Genomic DNA, 22,091 nt, shown 5'->3' on the forward strand with positions numbered 1-22,091 from the left:
CCCGTTTAGAAATCCCGGTCTGAACATGTACCAAGATGTTTGTTCGTTTTAGATGCCAGTACTTATGCAACATTAGACACAATAAGACGCAATAAGACTAGTGACTTCTGTGTGATCCAGCAACTCAGCCACCAGAAATTTTTAAAGAGAAATTATTATTTTGAACTTTTATTTTTGGTCTTCTGCCCTAGGTAGAGCACTGGTGTAGATATGTGTGGTGTAATGGGTTACTGTGTGGGCACCGGGAGGTATGTGTATCCGGTCGGCTTCTTTCTGTAATATTTCATCAGCACCAGGGCTACGATGACCACGTTGACCACCAGAACAGAGATTACGACAACATACAATGTGCCTTGATCGGTCTTGACAACTTCATCTTTGTTTTCACTGATAGATCCTGTAGAAAGAGCCAAATACCTTAGATAATTGTAGTAGTTGCATGTGCAATACGTAGTACGTTTCATTGAGCCGTAAGAACCCCACTGTGTATCAACCAGACGACGGCCCATGATAGCCATATATGCCCCCATGTTACTGAAAACCACTGACTATACACATTTCGAGTTCTCAACACCATCCAGCGATAGTCTTTTGCTTAAAACAAAACAAAGCAAAAAAAATATGGAAGGCTATGATGTCCAACCTGTGTCTCCCCAAGTTTCAAAACTACAACTTCCAGAATGCTTTCAGGGCTTATTGAATGTTGTAGTTTTACATCAGCTTCCATAGAGGGTCTTGGCACAAGGACTTATATTATGCTGTCATTTTACAACCATAGTATGTCTTCCTAATGAGGACTGGGATGTGAAGAGAGCAATAGAAGCACCAGAGGCTGGATGAGAGCAGTGGGCTGCTAAGGGAAGAGGGCGCGGGGGGCATGTTTGGCTATCAATGTTCAGGTAGGGCGTCTGTGACTGTTAATAGTCGCCGGTTGTAATGTGGCAAACTCTCGAAACAAAGACTTGCATTATGCTCCCATTTTGCAACCATAGTGTGTCCTAATGAGGACTGGGATGTGAGGAGGGCAATAGATGCAACGGAGACTGGATGAAAGCAGTGGGCTGCCAAGAGAAGAGGGGGGCATGTTTGGCTATCAATGTACAGGTAGGGCATCTGTGACTTTTAATTGATGCCGGTTGTAATGTGGCAAAGTCAGCGATTAATTGACACTGGTTGTAATGTGGCACCATCTCGAAACAAGGACTCATATTATGCTCACATTTTACAACCATAGTGTGTCTTCTTAGGCCTGCAACACACATCCGTGCCGCCGGTACGTGTTTGGGACTTTATGACACGTACCGGCGGCACGAACACACATGCACCAATGTTACCCTATGGTAACAGGCACACACACGTAAAGCCACACGGAACGTGTGTCCGTCTTTTTTAACACGGATGACATGTCCGCATTTCGCCGGCAGCACGCAGACACGGACCTGCGAAAGTCAATGGGTCCGTATCTGAAAGTACGTGATACAGACAATGTACGTGTGCTTTCCGTACGGTCTGTGTGCGTTTTTTTTTTTAATGGTGAAACGGCTCAAGACACACAGACATGACATGTACGTATCTCACACATACACGGACATTCAACACGCACGCACGGCAAGCATACTCCATCACACTGTTGTCACACGTACCGGAGAGACAGACATCCAAAATGGAACACGGACCCGAAAAACGGACCGCGAGACACACACGTGTTTTCTGCGGATGTGTGTTTCAGGCTATAATGAGGACCGGGATATGAAAAGGGCAGTAGAAGCATCGATGGCTGGATGAGAGCAGTGGGTGGAAATGGGAAGAGGAGGGCATGTTTGGCTATTAATGTTCAGGTAGGGTATCTGTGACTGTTAATTGACGCCGGTTGTAATGTGGCACAGTCTTGGATCATGGACTCACTTTATGCTCCCATTTTACAACCATAGTGTGTCTTCGTAATGAGGACTAGGATTTGAGGAATGCAGTAGAAGCACCGGAGACTGGATGGGGCAGTGGGCTGCCAAGGGAAGATGGGGGTATGTTTGTCCATCAATGTTCGGGTAGGGCATCTGTGACTGTTAATTGAAGACGGTTGTAATGTGGCACAGTCAGCAACGAGGGCATCTGAGGCTGACAGTCTGGGAACCTCATCATGATCAATAGTGATGGGCGAATACTAACTATTCGTGTTCGGATAATACTTATCGAATATTGAGTACTATTCCAGGATTCGTCACGACAAGAAGAATGCTTGGGTTTCCCATTGACTTGTATTAGGTTAGTTATTCGTGGCAAATACCGGAATAGAACTTTGGGATTCATTACGAATAATTGAAACACGAATAGTTACTTTTCACCCATCACTAGTGGTCAATAATAACATAACTATAAATGTTGGCATCACATCATGAGAGCTTGGTCTGGGTGTCCAGGTTGTGGCCATCGGATGCTGGTAGATTACTTAACTTGAGTGAGTTTGTAAAAATAAGTAACTCACACACCAGAAACATACCCTACACCAGGGGTGGGCAAATATCTCACCTGAAGCTTCGGATTCACTATGAGGCTTCAGACGGATTGGTCCGAACACCGCATGGGTTTTCCAACCCTTGGAGTTTAGATCTCTGCGCTGACGAGTGATACATCCCTGATTACAGCGGGAGCCGGAGTCATTGATATCACATATTACAACCCGGCACTGGAGATACACAGAAGTATGAGCATTCAGGAACCTAAAGGCACTGAAACTGAAGCGGGCAAATCCATTGCCGGAAGGGAAATTGTGGTAAGTGTCGTCTTTTGTACATCTGTAATAGATAAGAAATAGTTTCAAAGTTTCAGAGTTTTTACATATGAAACAAAAAAGGAACTGTACAGATTATTAAAAAAAAAAAATAATTAATTTTTTCACTTTTCACACCGCCTCTGTCATTATCACAAGTAATTAGGCATGGACTGCAATACCAGACTCAACCAGTAGACTGAAGTGGAGCTGTTTCCCAAAATTAGTCAAAACAGGATTTTTCCTTATACATGTGTCTTAGGCCTCTTTCACACATCAGTTCTTTGCCATCAGGCACAATCCGGCGAATTTGCGGATAAAATGGATCCTGCATCTGATGCCACCAAATCCGTTTTTTTTCCCTCATAGATTTGTATTAGTGCTAGATTGTGCCGCATGGCCTTGCGTTCCATCCATCGTACGACGGATCCAGTAAAAATTGTGTGCGCGGCCGCCGGAAGCAACGTCGAAAGCAAAGTTATTTTGGGACCGACAAAAAAACGCAAGGTGACTGATCCGGCGCCGTCAGTCTTTTTTTTTAGAATGGAAGCCTATGGGCACCGGATCTGGCGTCATCCGTCAAATGACAGAATCAGACGATGGATCCGTTTTTTGTTTCTGGACATGCCCAGACGTTGTGTAAATTCACTTCTGGTCACGAAAACATTCTCTCTCTCCTCTCTTCTATTCTTCTCTCTCCTCTCTTCTCCTCCCTCTCCTCTCCTCTCTTTCCTCTCCTGTCTCTCCTCTCTTTCCTCTCCTCTCTTTCCTCTCCCCTCCTCTCCCTTGTTTTTTTACCGGATCCGTCACATCAGTTTTGCCACAATCTGTGTCGCATCAGGCACAGACCGGATTGTGCCTGATGGCAAAAAACTGATGTGTGAAAGAGGCCTAACACCTGTATGGGTTTGGAGCTTCCCCTTCTTACCCGTTTCTCACAAGATCATAATTAGGTGCCTGGAAATTTGACTCGGGGGATGTATAGCAGGTATCTACAAATACAGTGAGGTCTGGATCCTGGGTTTTTACTGAAGCTTGGAGGTATACGTTATCGTTGAGGTCAACAAGATAAGGAGAGTCCAGGACTGGAGAGTCGAAGTCTTGGGTGTGGTAGAAAGCCAGGTTGACGTCATATTTCCCACTCTCCTGTTGGTCATGGATCACGTCATCCGTCGTCATATACATGATCTCCGCTGAAGAGTCGCTGTCCAGCTCACAGGTCACAATGAACTGCAGCTCGTTGCGCCTTGTGATCACTCCAGCGTCGGGACGACCGTGGATTGTGTTTGTGTAATAAATGAGGTGGTCCTCTACCTGGAGGGAGGAAAGAGAAAAATATGAAGAAAATGTAGTAATCCTTTAATTGTTCTATTTCTTTCTTTATCAAACGCCTTTGGAGAGACTCCTGCTGCAGCCATTGGCCATTGAGTTACAGCATTGTGAAAATCACTTTAGTTCTTCTGAACAGAGTTGTTTTGGCTACATACATCTAGATTTTTTAGCTTTTTGGCCTTAATGGTTATATGTAATAAAAATATATATATATACAGTACAGATCAAAAGTTTGGACACACCTTCTCATTCAGAGTTTTCTTTATTTTCACGACTGAAAATTGTAGATTCACATTGAAGGCATCAAAACTATCAATTAACACATATGGAATGAAATACTTAACAAACAAGTGTGAAACAACTGAAAATATGTCTTATATTCTAGGTTCTTCAAAGTAGCCACCTTTTGCTTTGATTACTGCTTTGCACACTCTTGGCATTCTCTTGATGAGCTTCAAGAGGTAGTCACCGGAAATGGTTTTCACTTCACAGGTGTGCCCTGTCAGGTTTAATAAGTGGCATTTCTTGCCTTATAAATGGGGTTGGGACCATCAGTTGTGTTGTGCAGATGTCTGGTGGGTACACAGCTGATAGTCCTACTGAATAGACTGCTAGAATTTGTATTATGGCAAGAAAAAAGCAGTTAAGTAAAGAAAAACGAGTGGCCATCATTACTTTAAGAAATGAAGGTCAGTCAGTCCGAAAAATTGGCAAAACTTTGAAAGTGTCCCCATATGCAGTGGCAAAAACCATCAAATGCTACAAAGAAACTGGCTCACATGAGGACCGCCCCAGGAAAGGAAGACCAAGTGTCACCTCTGCTGCGGAGGATAAGTTTATCCGAGTCACCAGCCTCAGAAATCGCAGGTTAACAGCAGCTCAGATTAGAGACCAGGTCAATGCCACACAGAGTTCTAGCAGCAGACACATCTCTAGAACAATTGTTAAGAGGAGATTTTGTGCAGCAGGCCTTCATGGTAAAATAGCTGCTAGGAAACCACTTCTAAGGACAGGCAACAAGCAAAAGAGACTCGTTTGGGCTAAAGAACACAAGGAATGGACATTAGACCAGTAGAAATCTGTGCTTTGGTTTGATGAGTCCAAATTTGAGATTTTTGGATCCAACCACCGTGTCTTTGTGCGACACAGAAAAGATGAACAGATGGACTCTACATGCCTGTTTCCCACCATGAAGCATGGAGGAGGAGGTGTGATGGTGTGGGGGGGGATTTGCTGGTGACACTGTTGGGGATTTATTCAAAACTGAAGGCATACTGCACCAGCATGCCTACCACAGCATCTTGCAGTGGCATGCTATTCCATCCGGTTTGCGTTTAGCTGGACCATCATTTATTTTTCAACAGGACAATGACCCCAAACACACCTCCAGGCTGTGTAAGGGCTCTTTGACTAAGAAGGAGAGTGATGGGGTGCTACTAGTGATGAGCGAGCATGCTTGTAACTACTCGGTACTCGCACGAGTATCACTGTACTCGGGCTGCTCGGCGGGTACCGAGTAATTTTGCAATACTCGTGCTTTACTCGTGGTCTTCATCCCTGCATGTTGGCGCTCTTTTGAGAGCCAGCCCTCATGCAGGGATTGGCTGGCAGACCACTGCAATGCCACAGCCCTGTTAGTTGTGGAATTGCAGTGATTGGCCGGCCTGCACAGCGTGACCGAGCCTTTATACCGGCCGGCGCGCTGTGCTCTGTACACAGCCATCTCATATTCCCTGCTTTCCACGCCCACAGGCGCCTATGATTGGTTGCAGTGAGACACGCCCCCACGCTGAGTGACAGGTGTCACACTGCACCCAATCACAGCAGCCGGTGGGCGTGTCTATACTGTGCAGTAAAATAAATAAATAAATAATTAAAAAAACGGCGTGCGGTTCCCCCCAATTTTAATACCAGCCAGATAAAGCCATACAGCTGAAGGCTGGTATTCTCAGGATGGGGAGCTCCACGTTATGGGGAGCCCCCCACCCTAACAATATCAGTCAGCAGCTGGCCAGAATTGCCGCATACATTATATGCGACAGTTCTGGGGCTGTACCCGGCTCTTCCCGATTTGCCCTGGTGCTTTGGCAAATCGGGGTAATAAGGAGTTATTGGCAGCCCATAGCTGCCAATAAGTCCTAGATTAATCATGTCATGCGTCTATGAGACACCCTCCATGATTAATCTGTAAGTTACAGTAAATAAACACACACACCAGAAAAAATCCTTTATTAGAAATAAAAAACACACACATATACCCTGGTTCACCACTTTAATCAGCCCGAAAAAGCCCTCCTTGTCCGGCGTAATCCAGGACGATCCAGCGTCGCATCCAGCGCTGCTGCATGGAGGTGACAGGAGCTGCAGAAGACACCACCGCTCCGGTCACCTCCACGCAGCAAATGAACACAGCCGCGCGATCAGCTGCTGTCACTGAGGTTACCCGCTGTCACCGCTGCATCCACCGGTGGCCGCGGGTAACCTCAGTGACAGCAGCTGATCGCGCGGCTGTGTTCATTTGCTGTGTGGAGGTGACCGGAGCGGCGGTGTCTGCTGCGGCTCCGGTCACCTCCATGCAGCAGCGCTGGATGCGACGCTGGATCATCCTGGATTACGCCGGACATGGAGGGCTTTTTGGGGCTGATTAAAGTGGTGAACCAGGGTATATGTGTGTGTTTTTATTTCTAATAAAGGATTTTTTCTGGTGTGTGTGTGTTTATTTACTGTAACTTACAGATTAATCATGGAGGGTGTCTCATAGACGCCTGACATGATTAATCTAGGACTTATTGGCAGCTATGGGCTGCCAATAACTCCTTATTACCCCGATTTGCCAACGCACCAGGGCAAATCGGGAAGAGCCGGGTACAGTCCCAGAACTGTCGCATATAATGTATGCGGCAATTCTGGGCGGCTGTTGGCTGATATTGTTAGGGTGGGGGGCTCCCCATAACGTGGAGCTCCCCATCCTGAGAATACCAGCCTTCAGCCGTATGGCTTTATCTGGCTGGTTTTAAAAATGGGGGGAACCGCACGCCGTTTTTTTAAATTATTTATTAATTTTAATTATTAATTTTAATTATTTATTAAATAATTAAAAAAAACGGCGTGCGGTTCCCCCCATTTTTAAAACCAGCCAGATAAAGCCATACGGCTGAAGGCTGGTATTCTCAGGATGGGGAGCTCCACGTTATGGGGAGCCCCCCACCCTAACAATATCAGCCAACAGCTGCCCAGAATTGCCGCATACATTATATGCGACAGTTCTGGGACTGTACCCGGCTCTTCCCGATTTACCCTGGTGCGTTGGCAAATCGGGGTAATAAGGAGTTAATGGCAGCCCATAGCTGCCACTAAATCCTAGATTAATCATGTCAGGCGTCTCCCCGAGATTCCTTCCATGATTAATCTGTAAATTACAGTTAAAAAACACACACACCCGAAAAATCCTTTATTAGAAATAAAAAACACTAACAAAGTCCCTCATTACCAATTTATTAACCCCGACAAACCCTCCATGTCCGGCGTACTCCACGGACTCCGGCGTCGCGTCCAGCTCTGCTGCATGGAAGTGACAGGAGCTGCAGAAGACACCGCCGCTCCGGTCACCTCCACGCAGCTAATGAAGACAGCCGTGCGATCAGCTGAGCTGTCACTGAGGTTACCCGCTGTCACTGGATCCAGTGACGGCGGGTAACCTCAGTGACAGCTCAGCTGATCGCGCTACTCACCTCATTTGCTGCGTGGAAGTGACCGGAGCGGCGGTGTCTTCTGCAGCTCCGGTCACCTCTATGCAGCAGCGCAGGATGCGACGCTGGAGCATCCTGGATGACGCCGGACATGGAGGGCTTTTTGGGGCTGATTAAAGTGGTGAACCAGGGAATGTTTGTGTGTTTTTTATTTATAATAAAGGATTTTTCAGGTGTGTGTGTTTATTTACTGTAACTTACAGATTAATCATGGAGGGTGTCTCATAGACGCCTGACATGATTAATCTAGGATTTAGTGGCAGCTATGGGCTGCCATTAACTCCTTATTACCCCGATTTGCCAAAGCACCAGGGCAAATCGGGAAGAGCCGGGTACAGCCCCAGAACTGTCGCATATAATGTATGCGGCAATTCTGGGTGGCTGCTGACTGATATTGTTAGGGTGGGGGGCTCCCCATAACGTGGAGCTCCCCATCCTGAGAATACCAGCCTTCAGCCGTATGGCTTTATCTGGCTGGCATTAAAATGGGGGGGACCGCACGCCGTTTTTTTTTAATTATTTATTAATTTATTTTACTGCACAGTATAGACACGCCCACCGGCTGCTGTGATTGGGTGCAGTGTGACACCTGTCACTCAGCGTGGGGGCGTGTCTCACTGCAACCAATCATAGGCACCGGTGGGCGGGGAAAGCAGGGAATAGGAGATTGTTTAATGAGCGGCCGGCTTTTTCAAAATAGTAAAAGCCGCCGGTCACCTCCACGCAGCTAATGAAGGGAATAGCGCGATCAGCTGCTGTCAGTCAGGTAACTCCCGGCCACCGCTGGATCCAGCGGTGCCGCGATTAACCTCAGTGACAGCAGCTGATCGCTATACTCACCTCAGTTGGTGCATGGAGCTGACTGGAGCAGCGGTGAGTAGCGCGATCAGCTGAGCTGTCACTGAGGTTACCCGCGGCCACCGCTGCATCCACCGCTGGATCCAGGTAACCTCAGTGACAGCTCAGCTGATCGCTATACTCATCTCATTAGCTGCGTGGAGGTGACCGGAGCGGCGGTGTATTCTGCAGCTCCTGTCACTTCCATGCAGCAGAGCTGGACGCGACGCTGGAGGACTGTGGAGTACGCCGGACATGGAGGGTTTGTCGGGGTTAATAAATTGGTAATGAGGGACTTTGTTAGTGTTTTTTATTTCTAATAAAGGATTTTTCGGGTGTGTGTGTTTTTTAACTGTAATTTACAGATTAATCATGGAAGGAATCTCGGGGAGACGCCTGACATGATTAATCTAGGATTTAGTGGCAGCTATGGGCTGCCATTAACTCCTTATTACCCCGATTTGCCAACGCACCAGGGTAAATCGGGAAGAGCCGGGTACAGTCCCAGAACTGTCGCATATAATGTATGCGGCAATTCTGGGCAGCTGCTGACTGATATTGTTAGGGTGGGGGGCTCCCCATAACGTGGAGCTCCCCATCCTGAGAATACCAGCCTTCAGCCGTATGGCTTTATCTGGCTGGTATTAAAATTGGGGGGACCGCATGCCGTTTTTTTTAATCATTTAATTATTTATTTCACTGCACAGTATACACACACCGGCTGCTGTGATTGATTGCAGTGAGACAGCTGTCACTCAGTGTGGGAGCGTGTCTCACTGCAACCAATCATAGGCGCCGAAAAGCAGGACAGCAGGGAATAGGAGATTGATTAATGAGCGGCCGGCTTTTTCAAAAGAGGAAAAGCCACCGGAGTTTGAACAGCTGTGCAGCGCCGCGCCGGTGATCGGGGAACGGTAAGTAAGAGAGAGGGGGGGGAACTGACCGACAGACTGTGAGAGGGGGACAGACAAGACAGAGAGAGACAGACCGACGGACTGAGGGAGATAGAATAAAAAAAAAAAAATGACCGACATCGCTAGTAAAAAGCACAAAACGTGCGTTTTGGACATCGGAGTGCCACACAAGGTTTTCATGTAAAATCTTTCATGTATTAATCTCAAAAAGTAACATACACCAGCTCTATCTCACTATTGGGTATGTGCCCTTAACATTTCCGCCATGAAAATTCATTTTGGTGTCATTTTGGAAGGTTTTCTGGTGAGTCCGTAAAAATGGCGTAAAACTCGGACAAAATTGTTCACATCTGTGACTTTTGAGTGATAAATGCTTCAAGGGGTCTTCCCCATGCTGATGCCATGTCATTTGAGCACTCTTCTGAGACTTTTGTGACATTTTTAGGGTTTCTCCATGCTGCCGGGGGGTCATTTCACAAAAATACTCGGGTCTCCCATAGGATAACATTGGGCTCGGTGCTCGGGCCGAGTACACGAGTATCTTGGGAGGCTCGGCCCGAGCTTCGAGCACCCGAGCTTTTTAGTACTCGCTCATCACTAGGTGCTACGCCAGATGACCTGGTCTCCACAGTCACCAGACCTGAACCCAATCGAAATGGTTTGGGGTGAGCTGGACCGCAGAATGAAGGCAAAAGGGACAACAAGTGCTAAGCATTTCTGGGAACTCCTTCAAGACTGTTGGAAAACCATTTCCGGTGACTACCTCTTGAAGCTCATCAAGAGAATGCCAAGAGTGTGCAAAGCAGTAATCAAAGCAAAAGGTGGCTACTTTGAAGAACCTAGAATATAAGACATATCTTCAGTTGTTTCACACTTTTTTGTGAAGTATTTCATTCCACATGTGTTAATTCATAGTTTTGATGCCTTCAATGTGAATCTACAATTTTCAGTCATGAAAATAAAGAAAACTCTTTGAATGAGGTGTGTCCAAACTTTTGGTCTGTACTGTATTTTTGGCCTTTCTGTCCATGGGATCTATTTGTTATTTCACTCTCTTGACTGGGACTGATCTGCAATACCTGGCACCACCTATAAACAAGAGTGGCGCTGCTTCTAAGAGGAAAAAAAATAAATTTTGTAACGTTAAACAACCTATATTGTGAAAAATGATCAACAAAAAACAAATGATGATTAATAGTGCACATAAAATTGGCTTAGACCAGTGTACACGTCATCTTCTCACCTTTTTAACTGTGCCACATCCAGAGAATGGCACCTCGAACACTATAGGATTGGCCGACTGAGCGACACAGGAAGGGTCTTTTAGTGTCAGGTCATTGGCATTATACCCCAGCCCTTGAATATAATCTGGATTGAGAATAGCCGTCATGGATTCACCGGAACAAGACAAGGAGCCTGTGACAAGTATAAATGATGGAGACATTACAAGACATGGAGACAGAATGCTACAGTGGGATTGAGCGGGAAGTCAAAAGTTGATGTTTGCTTGGGTATTTTACGAAGTACTATCGTGGTGAATAGAGAGACCCGCACAGTCGCGGCTTATTACTATTCCAGATGGAAGAAGTGGAGCCAGCATCAATCATACAAACATGGCACGTCCAAAAAAATGTCTAAGAAGGGATCACTCATTAATATTTAAGGGTTCGTTATGTACCACCGTTTCCTTCTTTATTCCAGGTTATATGTACATTCTTTAAAGGGGTTTTCCCATGAACAAAGTTTATTGTAATAATATAATTATAATATTCACTTATATAGCGCTATTAATTCCACAGCGCTTTACATACATTGGCAACACTGTCCCCATTGGGGCTCACAATCTAAGGTCCCTATCTGTATGTCTTTGGAGTGTAGGAGGAAACCGGAGTACCCGGAGGAAACCCACGCAAACACGGGGAGAACATACAAACTCCTTTCAGATGTTGTCCTTTGTGGGATTTTAACCCAGGACTCCAGCGCTGCAATACTGCAGTGCTAACCACTGAGCCACCGTGCTGCCCGTTGTGCTGCCCCCATTGTAATCAATAGATCTTGGCATTGACTGGGATAGTAAGTGTTTCTCTCCCACTCTCTCACTCTCTCTCTCTGTCTCTTTCTGTCTCCCTCTGTGTCTCTGTCTGTCTGTCTCCCTCGCTGTCTCTCTGTGTCTGTGTCTGTCTGTCTGTCTCTATCCGTCGCTCTCAGTGAATGTCTCTGTCTCTCTCTGTCCTTCTCTCTATCCATCTCTGTATGTCTCTCTCCCTGTCTGCCACTCTTACTCTGTCTCTCTATGCCTCGCTCGCTTTCCCTGTCTCTCCACCGACATCATATTACCTCACACATAACCTTCTTATACTAACAATGTCCTTCATTGCCTATAGCAACCAAACACAGCTCCCAGCTCCATTGACTTTAATGGAGGCAGATTTTTTGGTGAATAACTGTAAAGCGCAGGGTTAAATTTTCCCCTCAAAACATAGTCTATGACGTTCCCTGAGTCACATGAGGCGTCTGTGCAAAACTTTGTGATTTTAATTAAATGCAACGGTGTGGATTCCTTTAGCGTACATATACACGCACACATACACTCAGCATTATATATTAGATTTAAAAAAAAATGTTTCTGTGCTGAGATAAACTTCTATATGTGTCCCTGCTATTTACTGTCTGTATACTATTTTGCATTCTCCCCTGCTCAGGAGATCTGGTATGATCCGACCATTTCCCTGTACGGTCAGGCACGGCCATTACACAGTACACAGCCCTGACACAGATATAAGATTATTTCAGCACAGGAACATTTTTTTTAATCACATCCAATTGTGAAAATTACTATTATGCCAAGATCTATTGATTAAAATGAACTTTTAAATTAACTTTGTTCATGTCAAAACCCCTTTAAGTCTTTCCTTATACAATTTATCAGAGCAATTATTTTCAAAGATGATTTATTTATTATCAGTCAAAATTGAACTTTGATGTGGTCATAAATCATCTCAGAAGACTTTAGGAGAAGAGAGATAAGAGTTACAGACGCTGCCAACTGAATGAGCTCAATTGTGTAATTATATTTTTATATATTATTTTATATATACACACACACATATATACATATACATATATATATATACATATATACATACATATATACATATATATATATATATATATATATATATATATGTATATATATATATATATATATATATATTGGGAGGGGGAGTGGGGGGTGGATGGATGGACAGCACCTATACAGCCATACCACTTTTTTCATATATAATAATGTGCTGATGTTCTGCCAGAATGCCTCCATATACATTACACCTCCTGAAAGTCCACTGACCCACCCAGGCATTAACACCTGATTTATCAGCAGTTTTTACAATACAAACTGTAGACACTATTAAATAGATCTTAGCCCTGATGACACCGGTGAACTTTGAAAAAAATCAGTGTCAGTATGTCTTTATAAACCTTTTTCAAAGTTTTCTTTCCCATTATTAAAATAAGTATAAATTGAGCTGGAGTAATTATAACACAGCTATTTTGATATGGAATTTCATTTTTCATAGTCTCATCTGGACTAAAAACAATATAAATTTATATATATATATATATATATATATATATATATATGTATATATATACATATATATACACATATATATATATATATATATATATATATATATATATATATACACACAGCATATATATATATATACACATACACACAGCACATATATATATACATACACACAATGTGTCCACCCATATCCTGTCCACCGCCTTTAACTTGACAACGGCGGCAGCTATAGGCATAGAAGTGGTGTCTAGGTATAGTAAAGTAGCCATGCACTACGCAATGAAACCACCTATAGCGCCACCTGGTGGAAAACAACAGAGTTAGCATTTTTATCTCGAAAACGTAACGAGATAGAGAAAAAAAGTGAATAGGGCATCATCAATTCAATACGAATCGACACTTATAATATATTAGTTATTTTTTTATATTCACGACAGAGGTATCTTTGATACTACTTCCAGGCAACAATACACTAAAAGATGACAATTTTTTTTAAACTTCTATTACAGATGTAAAGTCGGGAGTCAAATATATCATACCGTATGATCTGTATATCCCCTTAGCCCTTTCTACCATTTTACAGCACCATATTTGGGTCCCCTTAGACCTATATGGATTTTGGCATCCAGGCAGATGTTGGTGTTCCAGTCCAGTCTCGAACCAAACTTTTTTTTTTTTTTTTTAAGTCCGGCCAGACTTCCAAACCCGAACTTCTGTGGGTCCACCCATCTCTAATCATATGCTGTTATCCTCTGACTGAATAAGTAAATGTGACAGCTCACCAGTCCAGGCAGACAACCAGTCCTACAATGAAGTGCGGCGCATTGAAGGAAGCCTTAGCATGTTCCCAGGTGCATGTTGGGAGTAACAATGAAAAAGAAGGTTCTCCAGCTTCCTCACAAGGAGAGAAATATGATAAAAATCCATAATTTATTAAATATATAACAAAACCATATCTACGCGTTTCAGGGATGTAGTGCCCTTACATGCCTGAAATGCGTGGGTATCAAACTATGGATTTTTAACATATTTTCCACCTTGTGCGGAAGCTGGAGACCCTTCTTTTTCATTGTTACTCCCGTGCTGAGTCTATACCTTGGGGTATCATCTCACATGTATGACGATCGTCCATTTGTCCCTGTAAAAGTCTGCATTATCGTATAGGCATTGCGTGTAGGTCAACAAGGTTTATAGATTTACAAGTGTCTCGGTACTTACTGTTATTAGATTGAGGAATTGCTGAATAGTCAAGAGAGAAACCATAATAGGAGTTTGCGTAATCTGCACTAAACAACAAGGTCAAAGTATTGGAAGTCGTCTCCAACTCGGCAACTGTACGACCGCACAGAATATCCAGGATTGGTGCATTGGTGTCCGGACCGTCGTAGAGAGCAATGAAGTCAAATCGACAAAGTGGATCTACTTCTATACTATATTGGGAGAACAAAAAAAAAATAATTGCAATTAAAAACAGCCACAAATTACAATAAATGAAGGAGTTTTCAGACGATATGTAATATTTTTAAAATGCTATATTAAGATTTGTTGCTCGTCTTCACAATATCCCCTGCTGCTTCTGTTGTGACGCTGACCCAGACCTCACTGGTTCCATCTCGACACAACACAAATGGACAAAGGCCCTCACACCACTAAGCACTTGTCTCAGCCAGTGTTTTTTTGAGAAGGTATTTCTGGCCTTTACCAGTGTGCCTAGAAGGGAGTACGTGAGCATCAGACAGGGAGCTGCAGGTGATTGGTGAGGGTGAGAATCACTTATTTTCTTCTTTGTATATTTTATATTGAGTGTACAAGTAAGAAACATTCGATTCCTAAATGAGTCTGAAACTTATCAGAAAGTTACTTTCAGACATATGTAGCAATGTCTTCTTGGAGTTTAGGGGGTGTAACCCTTACGAAGGACTTTGATTCTATGTGTCTTTAAGGGAACAGGGCTCCCCCCTGCTGCACGTGTGGTGCCCCTGAGGCTTCAGTCATCAGAGGGTATTGCACCTCACTTAAGGTGCAGTGCTTAACCTGGATCCGGAGGAGAATGGTACCGGTTTCACCACTTACACAAATCATACACACAACCAGGTTGCCCTCTCCAATGGGGACCAGGCTAGAGTCGGGTCTTAAGGCAGACACCAAACATGGGGGGCAGCCACCCACTAGTGACAGGGACCCTGAGGAGGAGCAGCCACCAGGGGGACTTAGGAGCCAACACAACAGAGAGTTCTCCAGCAGGAGAGGAAAGGAGCAGACGGTCTTACCGGTGGCTCTGGTGGGACACAGGAGTTTACACGGTCGCTGACAGGAGAGCTTGATTGCTCCCTCGGGACCAGCACAGAACAGGGTGCAGAACCCTAGGGGAGATCATACTTCAAGTTGGTTTTCCAAAATCTGCCTGCCGGACAGGGGGATTGCACGTCCCTCTGGCCATCACAGTGCCCGGAGCACAGTGCCACATAGGATCTGGGGCCTAGATTTGAGTCAGGCCCTATTGCAGAACCGCGGCACCTGAAAACAGGATGGGAGTTTCACTCAACACGGACTGGGGTCCCCAAGTAGCTGTAAGCCACAGGGATCCATCTTACACGGCGTTGAGAGGAAGGGCCCATCGACCACCGCATCGGACTGACCTCCAAAGGACTTGGGTTCGATGGGGCCCATCACAGCAGGTGACCGGTCCTTCCCAGGCGAGCGGCATAACAGTGAGTAAAGCTACCTGGAACCGCAGAGACTGTGTGAGCCTGTTATTGCCGGCCCCGCGCTCCCGCGCCAGCGTCCGTTGACTTCAACTCCCCTCATCATCCTCCCCAGGGCCCGCTGTGGGGAGCATACCATCTTTGCTGCTACAGACCATCCGCCCCGGAGGACAGCAATAGCAGCGGTGGCTAATTGCTGGCCGCGTACCGCAGGTGGTGTCACGACAATCATCCCACTACAACCACCATCTTCTCATTCCCATCTCTCCCTTTCCGTGGACACCTCGGGGTCAAGAAACAGGGCAGGCCACCCATTACATACCCCTGACCATTCACAGGCCCGGCAACGAGTAACCCCACAGGTCCCGTGGGGTGCTCCACACGCATTGGACTGGCCCGCACCACCCCTTGGTCTGGGTTCTTGGGTTCTTTTTGGTCTGGCCTGGAAAAGTGCAGGAAGAGTAGAAGACCGGGAGAGTGTCTGGGAGATTATGTGAGAATTTGTGGCCAGAGAAAGTCGGCACCCATCCTGGTAGAAGACATCGCCTGGATGAGCCCAGCTGCATGGTGAACCGAGGGAAGAAAAGACTTTTACTGTCCGTCCTGACGGAAGTGTGCACCAACATATCATGGAGCTTGAGAGAGGACGAATCCTGCAGATAGTGTCGTAAGTGTGCATCCGGGTGCAGCGGTTAGGGAATAGGATAGGCCTCCATAGTTAGAGTGCGGTGTCCGCACAGTCCCATTAGGAGAGGCCAGTTAGGTTAGAAGTCAGAGCAGAATTGTTCATTGTTACATGTTGACAGATTGCTGGGCAGTCACTTCAGCTAAAGAGCTCAATTTCATATTGTGGTTTGCTTTGCGCCTTTATCCTTCTTTCCCGGTTGCTCAGCAGCTTGCACTTGTAACCCCTTTAAATTAACATCTACCCTGGTTTTATCTATCAACCCGTCTGATTCCGTGACTGGCTCTGCACCGCGGTAGTTACTTGGTCATCTCTTCAGGAGAAACTTACAAGATTTCACTGAAGGACAGCTTCACTTTTGTATTCTTTGGAACTTCAAGGTGCCACAAACAGAATGCAAAGTGTGGATGTCGATTCGGATAATTGGGGCTGGAGATGGTTCCTGACAAACCTTGGAGGCTTCCTCCACAGTCAATATCTGAGGAGAATCAGAGAAAAAGAAAACTAGAATAAAAAAATAAGTAAGAAAACAAATAACAGATAGTCGACAAGTTTGGACTGAATACAAACCTATGCGTCTCGTTAAAGGGATATGGGGTTAATCTGCAGGTTATAGCATTTGAAACATGCTCGGCGCCTGCACATTCACCCCGCTGCCAGGAGGAAATTAACTTAAAACCTCCTGGCAGCGTTCGGGTTTCAGTAATGGGGGCTGCGTTGGTGTGGTTTCAGTCTCTGCTGTGTGTGTGGAGAGTGGTGGCTGTAACTGCTCCCCCTGCACTGACCGACAGCCTCTTCTAATGCTGAGCAGTTGTCAGTCAGTACGGGGGGCAGTTACAGCTGCCGCTCTCCATACACAGAGCAGTGACTGAACGCGTGCTGGCGCCGCCCCATGACTGAAACCTAAATGCTGATGGGAGAGTTAAAGCTCTTTTCCTCCTGGTTTAATGTGCAGGTGCCCAATATGTTTCAAATGTCATTAACCTAAGGATTAACCCCATATCTGCAGGTTAATAGGATTTTTGTAAGTGACAGATTCCATTTAAAAGGGTTATGCAAAATTTTGGTTATTTTTTATAAAGGACTCACTAATAAGTAGTTGCTAACTATCTGCCTGGCGTCAATCTCTCCCGCATCTGGCGGTGACCCTTATACCTGCCGCTAACAAACCAGCTCTTTCTCTTCCACTCTGCTCTATCAATCTGCCGATGTTGTGCAGATTGACAGCCAGATCCCAGCAGTTAGGCAGCAGAGAGCCAGCTTCAATCAGCACAACATCGCCAGTGATGCCCATCGACAGAACAGAGCAGAAGAGAAGAAGCTGCTCTGCCAATATGACATCACCAGTTGCCGCAGAATCGCCTCTTGGAGCAGTCTGTGACCTCTCTGAGCCAGGAGAAATCGTCACGGGGCGGAATAGGCAGATAGCAGCTATTTGTCGGTAATTTCTTTGGCTTAGGTGATATGTCCCATAGTCATCCGTTAGAACGGATCCTGCAGAGATCCATTCAGAAGCTGATTTCTGTTGGAGAACGGATCCATTAATGGATTGCTATTTATCTTCCATTTATAACGGATCCGGTAAGAAAACAACAAATGCAAGAATAACGGATAGCTAAATAGCAATCTATTAACGTATCCGTCGTCTATAGACGCTTATGCTTAAAAACGGAGTTGGCAAACATCAGTTATTTAACAACGGACAAAAAAAGTTGTGCTTGCAGAATTTTTTTGCCAATGGATCTCTGCAGGATCTGTTCTAACAGATTATTACTGGATGTGTTAACTGAGCCTAAAGGCCGCTTTACACGCTGTGATCTCGCTAGCGTGCGTTCCTGCCCCCATCGGTTGTGCGTCACAGGCAAATCGCTGCCCGTGGCCCACAACATCGCTCAGACCCCTCACACTACTTACCTGCCTAGCGATGTCGCTGTGGCCAGCGAACCGCCTCCTTTCTAAGGGGGCGGTTCGTGCGGCGTCACAGCGACGTCACTAAGCAGCCGCCCAATAGAAGCGGAGGGGCGGAGATGACGTAACATCCCGCCCACCTCCTTCCTTCCTCATTGCTGGCGGTTGCAGGTAAGGTGAGGTTCCTCGTTCCTGCGGTGTCACACATAGCCGCAGGAACGACGAACAACATCGTAACTGTAGCAGTAATGATATTTGGGAACTGGTCAGCGTGTCAACATAGAACGATAAGGTATTTTTGCTCGTTAGCAGTCGCTCGTACGTGTCACACGCAACGACGTGGCTAACACGGCTGGATGTGCGTCACGAATTCCGTGACCTTAACGATATCCCATTAGCGATGTCGTTGCGTGTAAAGCGGCCTTTAGCCCCATATGAATTAATAACAAACGTGCAAGATAACCCCTTTAATTAGAAATAGTGATGAGCGATCGAGCATCAGGGGTGCCAATCGAATACCAAGTATAACTGATGTCAAGGGGAAACTCGAGTTTTAAACTCAGATTCTTGATGCTCGCTCATCACTAATTATAAAATGAATGGCTACACCTAAGTACAGCTTCACGTATTAATTTTCCGCACCTCTGAAATAATCAGAAAAATGAATTTAATATGTGACAACACTAGTTTTCTAAAACACTACGTCATAAAAAAAGATGCATTTACTACGTCTTTTTGAGGGGCGATTCTGCACTTAAAGCTAATGAAATCCTTTGGCTAGAAATAAGTGCTTGTTCTGTATATACAGGTATCCCTCTTCTTCTATGGAGGATTTTCTAAATTATATTTACATCTATGATCTGTATATGATTACAGAAAGTATTGCACTTCTGCTCAGGTATTTTTCGACATTTTTTTTACTATGTAACCGGTCTCTTACCAATTTCTGGGGTAACAGAGTAGTATAAGAAATATGCAGTCCTCTCAAACGCTGCGGAGTCAGTGGACACCTGGATATACACTGTGCCTGGGGACTCGTACACGTCAATCCTGGGAGAGTTTGGGCACAGGACTCCCAAAACGTCATAGTTCTCATTGAAGATAGTAATATTTTCCTGCGAACAATCTGCACCTGGGTTTAATCTTAGAAAAGACAAAAAAAAAATATGTAAATGATGCCAAATACTACAGAACATATATGAATTATCCAGTATTACACAAGAGTCTACTTTTTTCCATCTACGGCTTCATCTAGTCATGCAACTTGGCCTTATTCACATAAATGTGTTCAATTATGTTGGAAGATGGCTACTGATCAATTTATTTAATTTATTGAGAGGCTTGTGTCTATATAGTAGCTAGTATAGAGAAAGAGCAAGTAGATCTCCTTCCATAAGCTGGTATTTTAAATGTATACTGGTGTTGCTCCTGTAGGAGGTGGTCGAGCCCTGCAATGTAAAGTGTATGGTTATGTAGAGTGCAATGCCTATTGCTAAATGGGTATGTTGATATGTTATGCTAGGTGCACGTTCCAGATATAGTAGAGCAGGCGTGTTACCAAAGGTGCTACCTAGTGGTTGGGTTGAGATAGAGGCAGGATGGAAGAGATATGGTTAAACAGCTAGTGACAGATGTGATAAGAGGACGGTTGGGAGGTTGCAAAAGGAGCCAGTCTAAAATAGGGTTCGAGTCTGAGAAGACGTGGCCTTGGTGCTAAGGTCGTCAAGGAACCCTGAGATTACCTCGAGAGGTCTGGAGCCTACGGCTCACCCAGGCGGGCTTAGAGAGTTGTTCGGCTAGAGAGCCGCCAGGACCCGTAATCGAACGAAGGTGAGCGGAGTCATGGGGAAGGAGATATAGACCACGGAGCTTGAGGATGAGATCCAAGATAGCGGAGAGAGACAGGTCAAGAGTAGTAGCCCACACTAAGAGGAAGGAAACAAAGGAAAGCAATGTCTGTCATATCAGTGTGAAGAATAAAAGTGCACTTTCTGGTTGGCAAAGTGAGCACTGGTGTCACGTGTGTTACTGACTGTCTACGACGATGATAGCCAGCGGACTGAAGAAACCAGTAAGTGTTGTCCACCCCATCCTGTGTTACTGACTGTCTACAAGGATGATAGCCAGTGGACTGAAGAAACCAGTAAATGTCCACCCCATCTTTAAACAGTGGCTCCTTAGTGAAGGAGCGCTGCGTCTGAGCGACCTCGGGCCAGTACTTTTCTTCACTCGAGTACTAAACATTACTGGATGAACCTACATGACCATTAGTTTCCAGTCCTATTGGATGTACTGGATGTACATGACTTCACATACACTTATTATTATTATTACTCCAAGTCTTTCATTCAAGGATCTCTTCACTAAATGGCTACAAGCCATCACTGGTGGACACAGACAGAAAAAGGCCCCTGTGGAAGAGCAATATATGGGCCCTTTTGTAGTCCAATACCTCGTCATAATGTACAATTCCACCTGCTTTGGAGGTGGTAATGGTCACTCTTACCCTGAGTCTCAGGTAGCACCACTGATATGTCCACCTCTGAAGTAGCCTACAAACCAAAAACTATAAAAAAAATAAAGTGCAGGATATCTTTGATCTTACTCAAGGATGGAGAAGATGACTCTGGTGGTCTCACTGCTTGGTCTGTCTATGCTCCAGGTGCACTCAACATTGTCATTAACTTGGATTTGTACTGGTTTATGAGCATCTGAAAAGCTGGCTCCACATCGTGCTAAAACAAAAGGGAAGAAAAAAATACAATAAAATTTCCTTTGTTGAAACACTTGCAATTACGAAAGTTCTTGGAAAATTTGAAGACTGATTCTCAAAGTCAACAGCATAAATTATTCTTCAGTTTCACAACTGTGCTTACAACCCACATCCAACGGGAAGGGCTTTTCATATAGGAGTATTAGTAATAGTAAATTGCTTCTAGAGTATTAATTGCTATAATCTAATCTTATCTCACATGGCTCATAGGAACCGTACTTTCCTCTACCTTTGCATAAACCAATAAAACAGGCAAATATAATAAACTTTGTAATATAGTTCATCGGAGAAATATGCATCTTTCTCTACCTATGAGCCATTTCTTCCCTTCTTTCTGCCTCCAGAAAAAAAAAATATGCTCCATTCCACCTTGCTCAAGACAAGATGGACTGACAGCAAAAAGTGGTGTCAGGATACACTTCCTGTAAAAGTCTATGGAGAGGGCAAGGGAAAAGGAGGAATGAGGAGGAGAGTGAAAACAAGCAGAGAGATAGTGAAATATTTTGCTGAGCTTTCGATTTTTTTGTACCTTACCCCAGAGCTGGATTCACATTTACTGTTCCTCGACTACTGCAACCTTCTGCTCTCTGGCCTCCTTTCCAACACTCTTGCACCCCTCCAATCTATCCTGAACTCTGCAGCCCGCTTAATCCACCTCTCCCCTCGCTACTCCCCAGCCTCACCACTCTGCCAATCCCTTCACTGGCTTCCCATTGCCCAAAGACTCCAGTTCAAAACATTAACCAAGACATACAAAGCCATCCCCAGCCTGTCTCCTCCTTACATCTGTGACCTAGTCTCCCGATACCTACCTGCACGCAACCTCAGATCC

At 45.0% G+C, this 22,091-nt stretch overlaps 1 protein-coding gene across 1 annotated transcript in view; it reads right to left on the reverse strand.

The window, feature by feature from the left end:
• Nucleotides 1–205: 205 nt before the first annotated feature.
• Nucleotides 206–22,091, reverse strand: part of CUZD1 (CUB and zona pellucida like domains 1) — a 37,719-nt gene continuing 15,833 nt past the window's right edge. The window contains exons 2-9 of the mRNA XM_075352273.1: nt 21,092–21,221; nt 19,427–19,629; nt 16,909–17,056; nt 14,407–14,618; nt 10,843–11,015; nt 3,696–4,081; nt 2,527–2,792; nt 206–397 (exon numbers count right to left, since the gene is read on the reverse strand). Coding sequence (XP_075208388.1) covers nt 228–397; nt 2,527–2,792; nt 3,696–4,081; nt 10,843–11,015; nt 14,407–14,618; nt 16,909–17,056; nt 19,427–19,629; nt 21,092–21,221 — 1,688 coding nt within the window. The 3' untranslated portion in view covers nt 206–227. The remainder of the gene's footprint in view (nt 398–2,526; nt 2,793–3,695; nt 4,082–10,842; nt 11,016–14,406; nt 14,619–16,908; nt 17,057–19,426; nt 19,630–21,091; nt 21,222–22,091) is intronic.

This window comes from Anomaloglossus baeobatrachus, chromosome 5, assembly GCF_048569485.1.
Source record: "Anomaloglossus baeobatrachus isolate aAnoBae1 chromosome 5, aAnoBae1.hap1, whole genome shotgun sequence".
Classification (NCBI taxonomy): Eukaryota; Metazoa; Chordata; class Amphibia; order Anura; family Aromobatidae; genus Anomaloglossus; species Anomaloglossus baeobatrachus.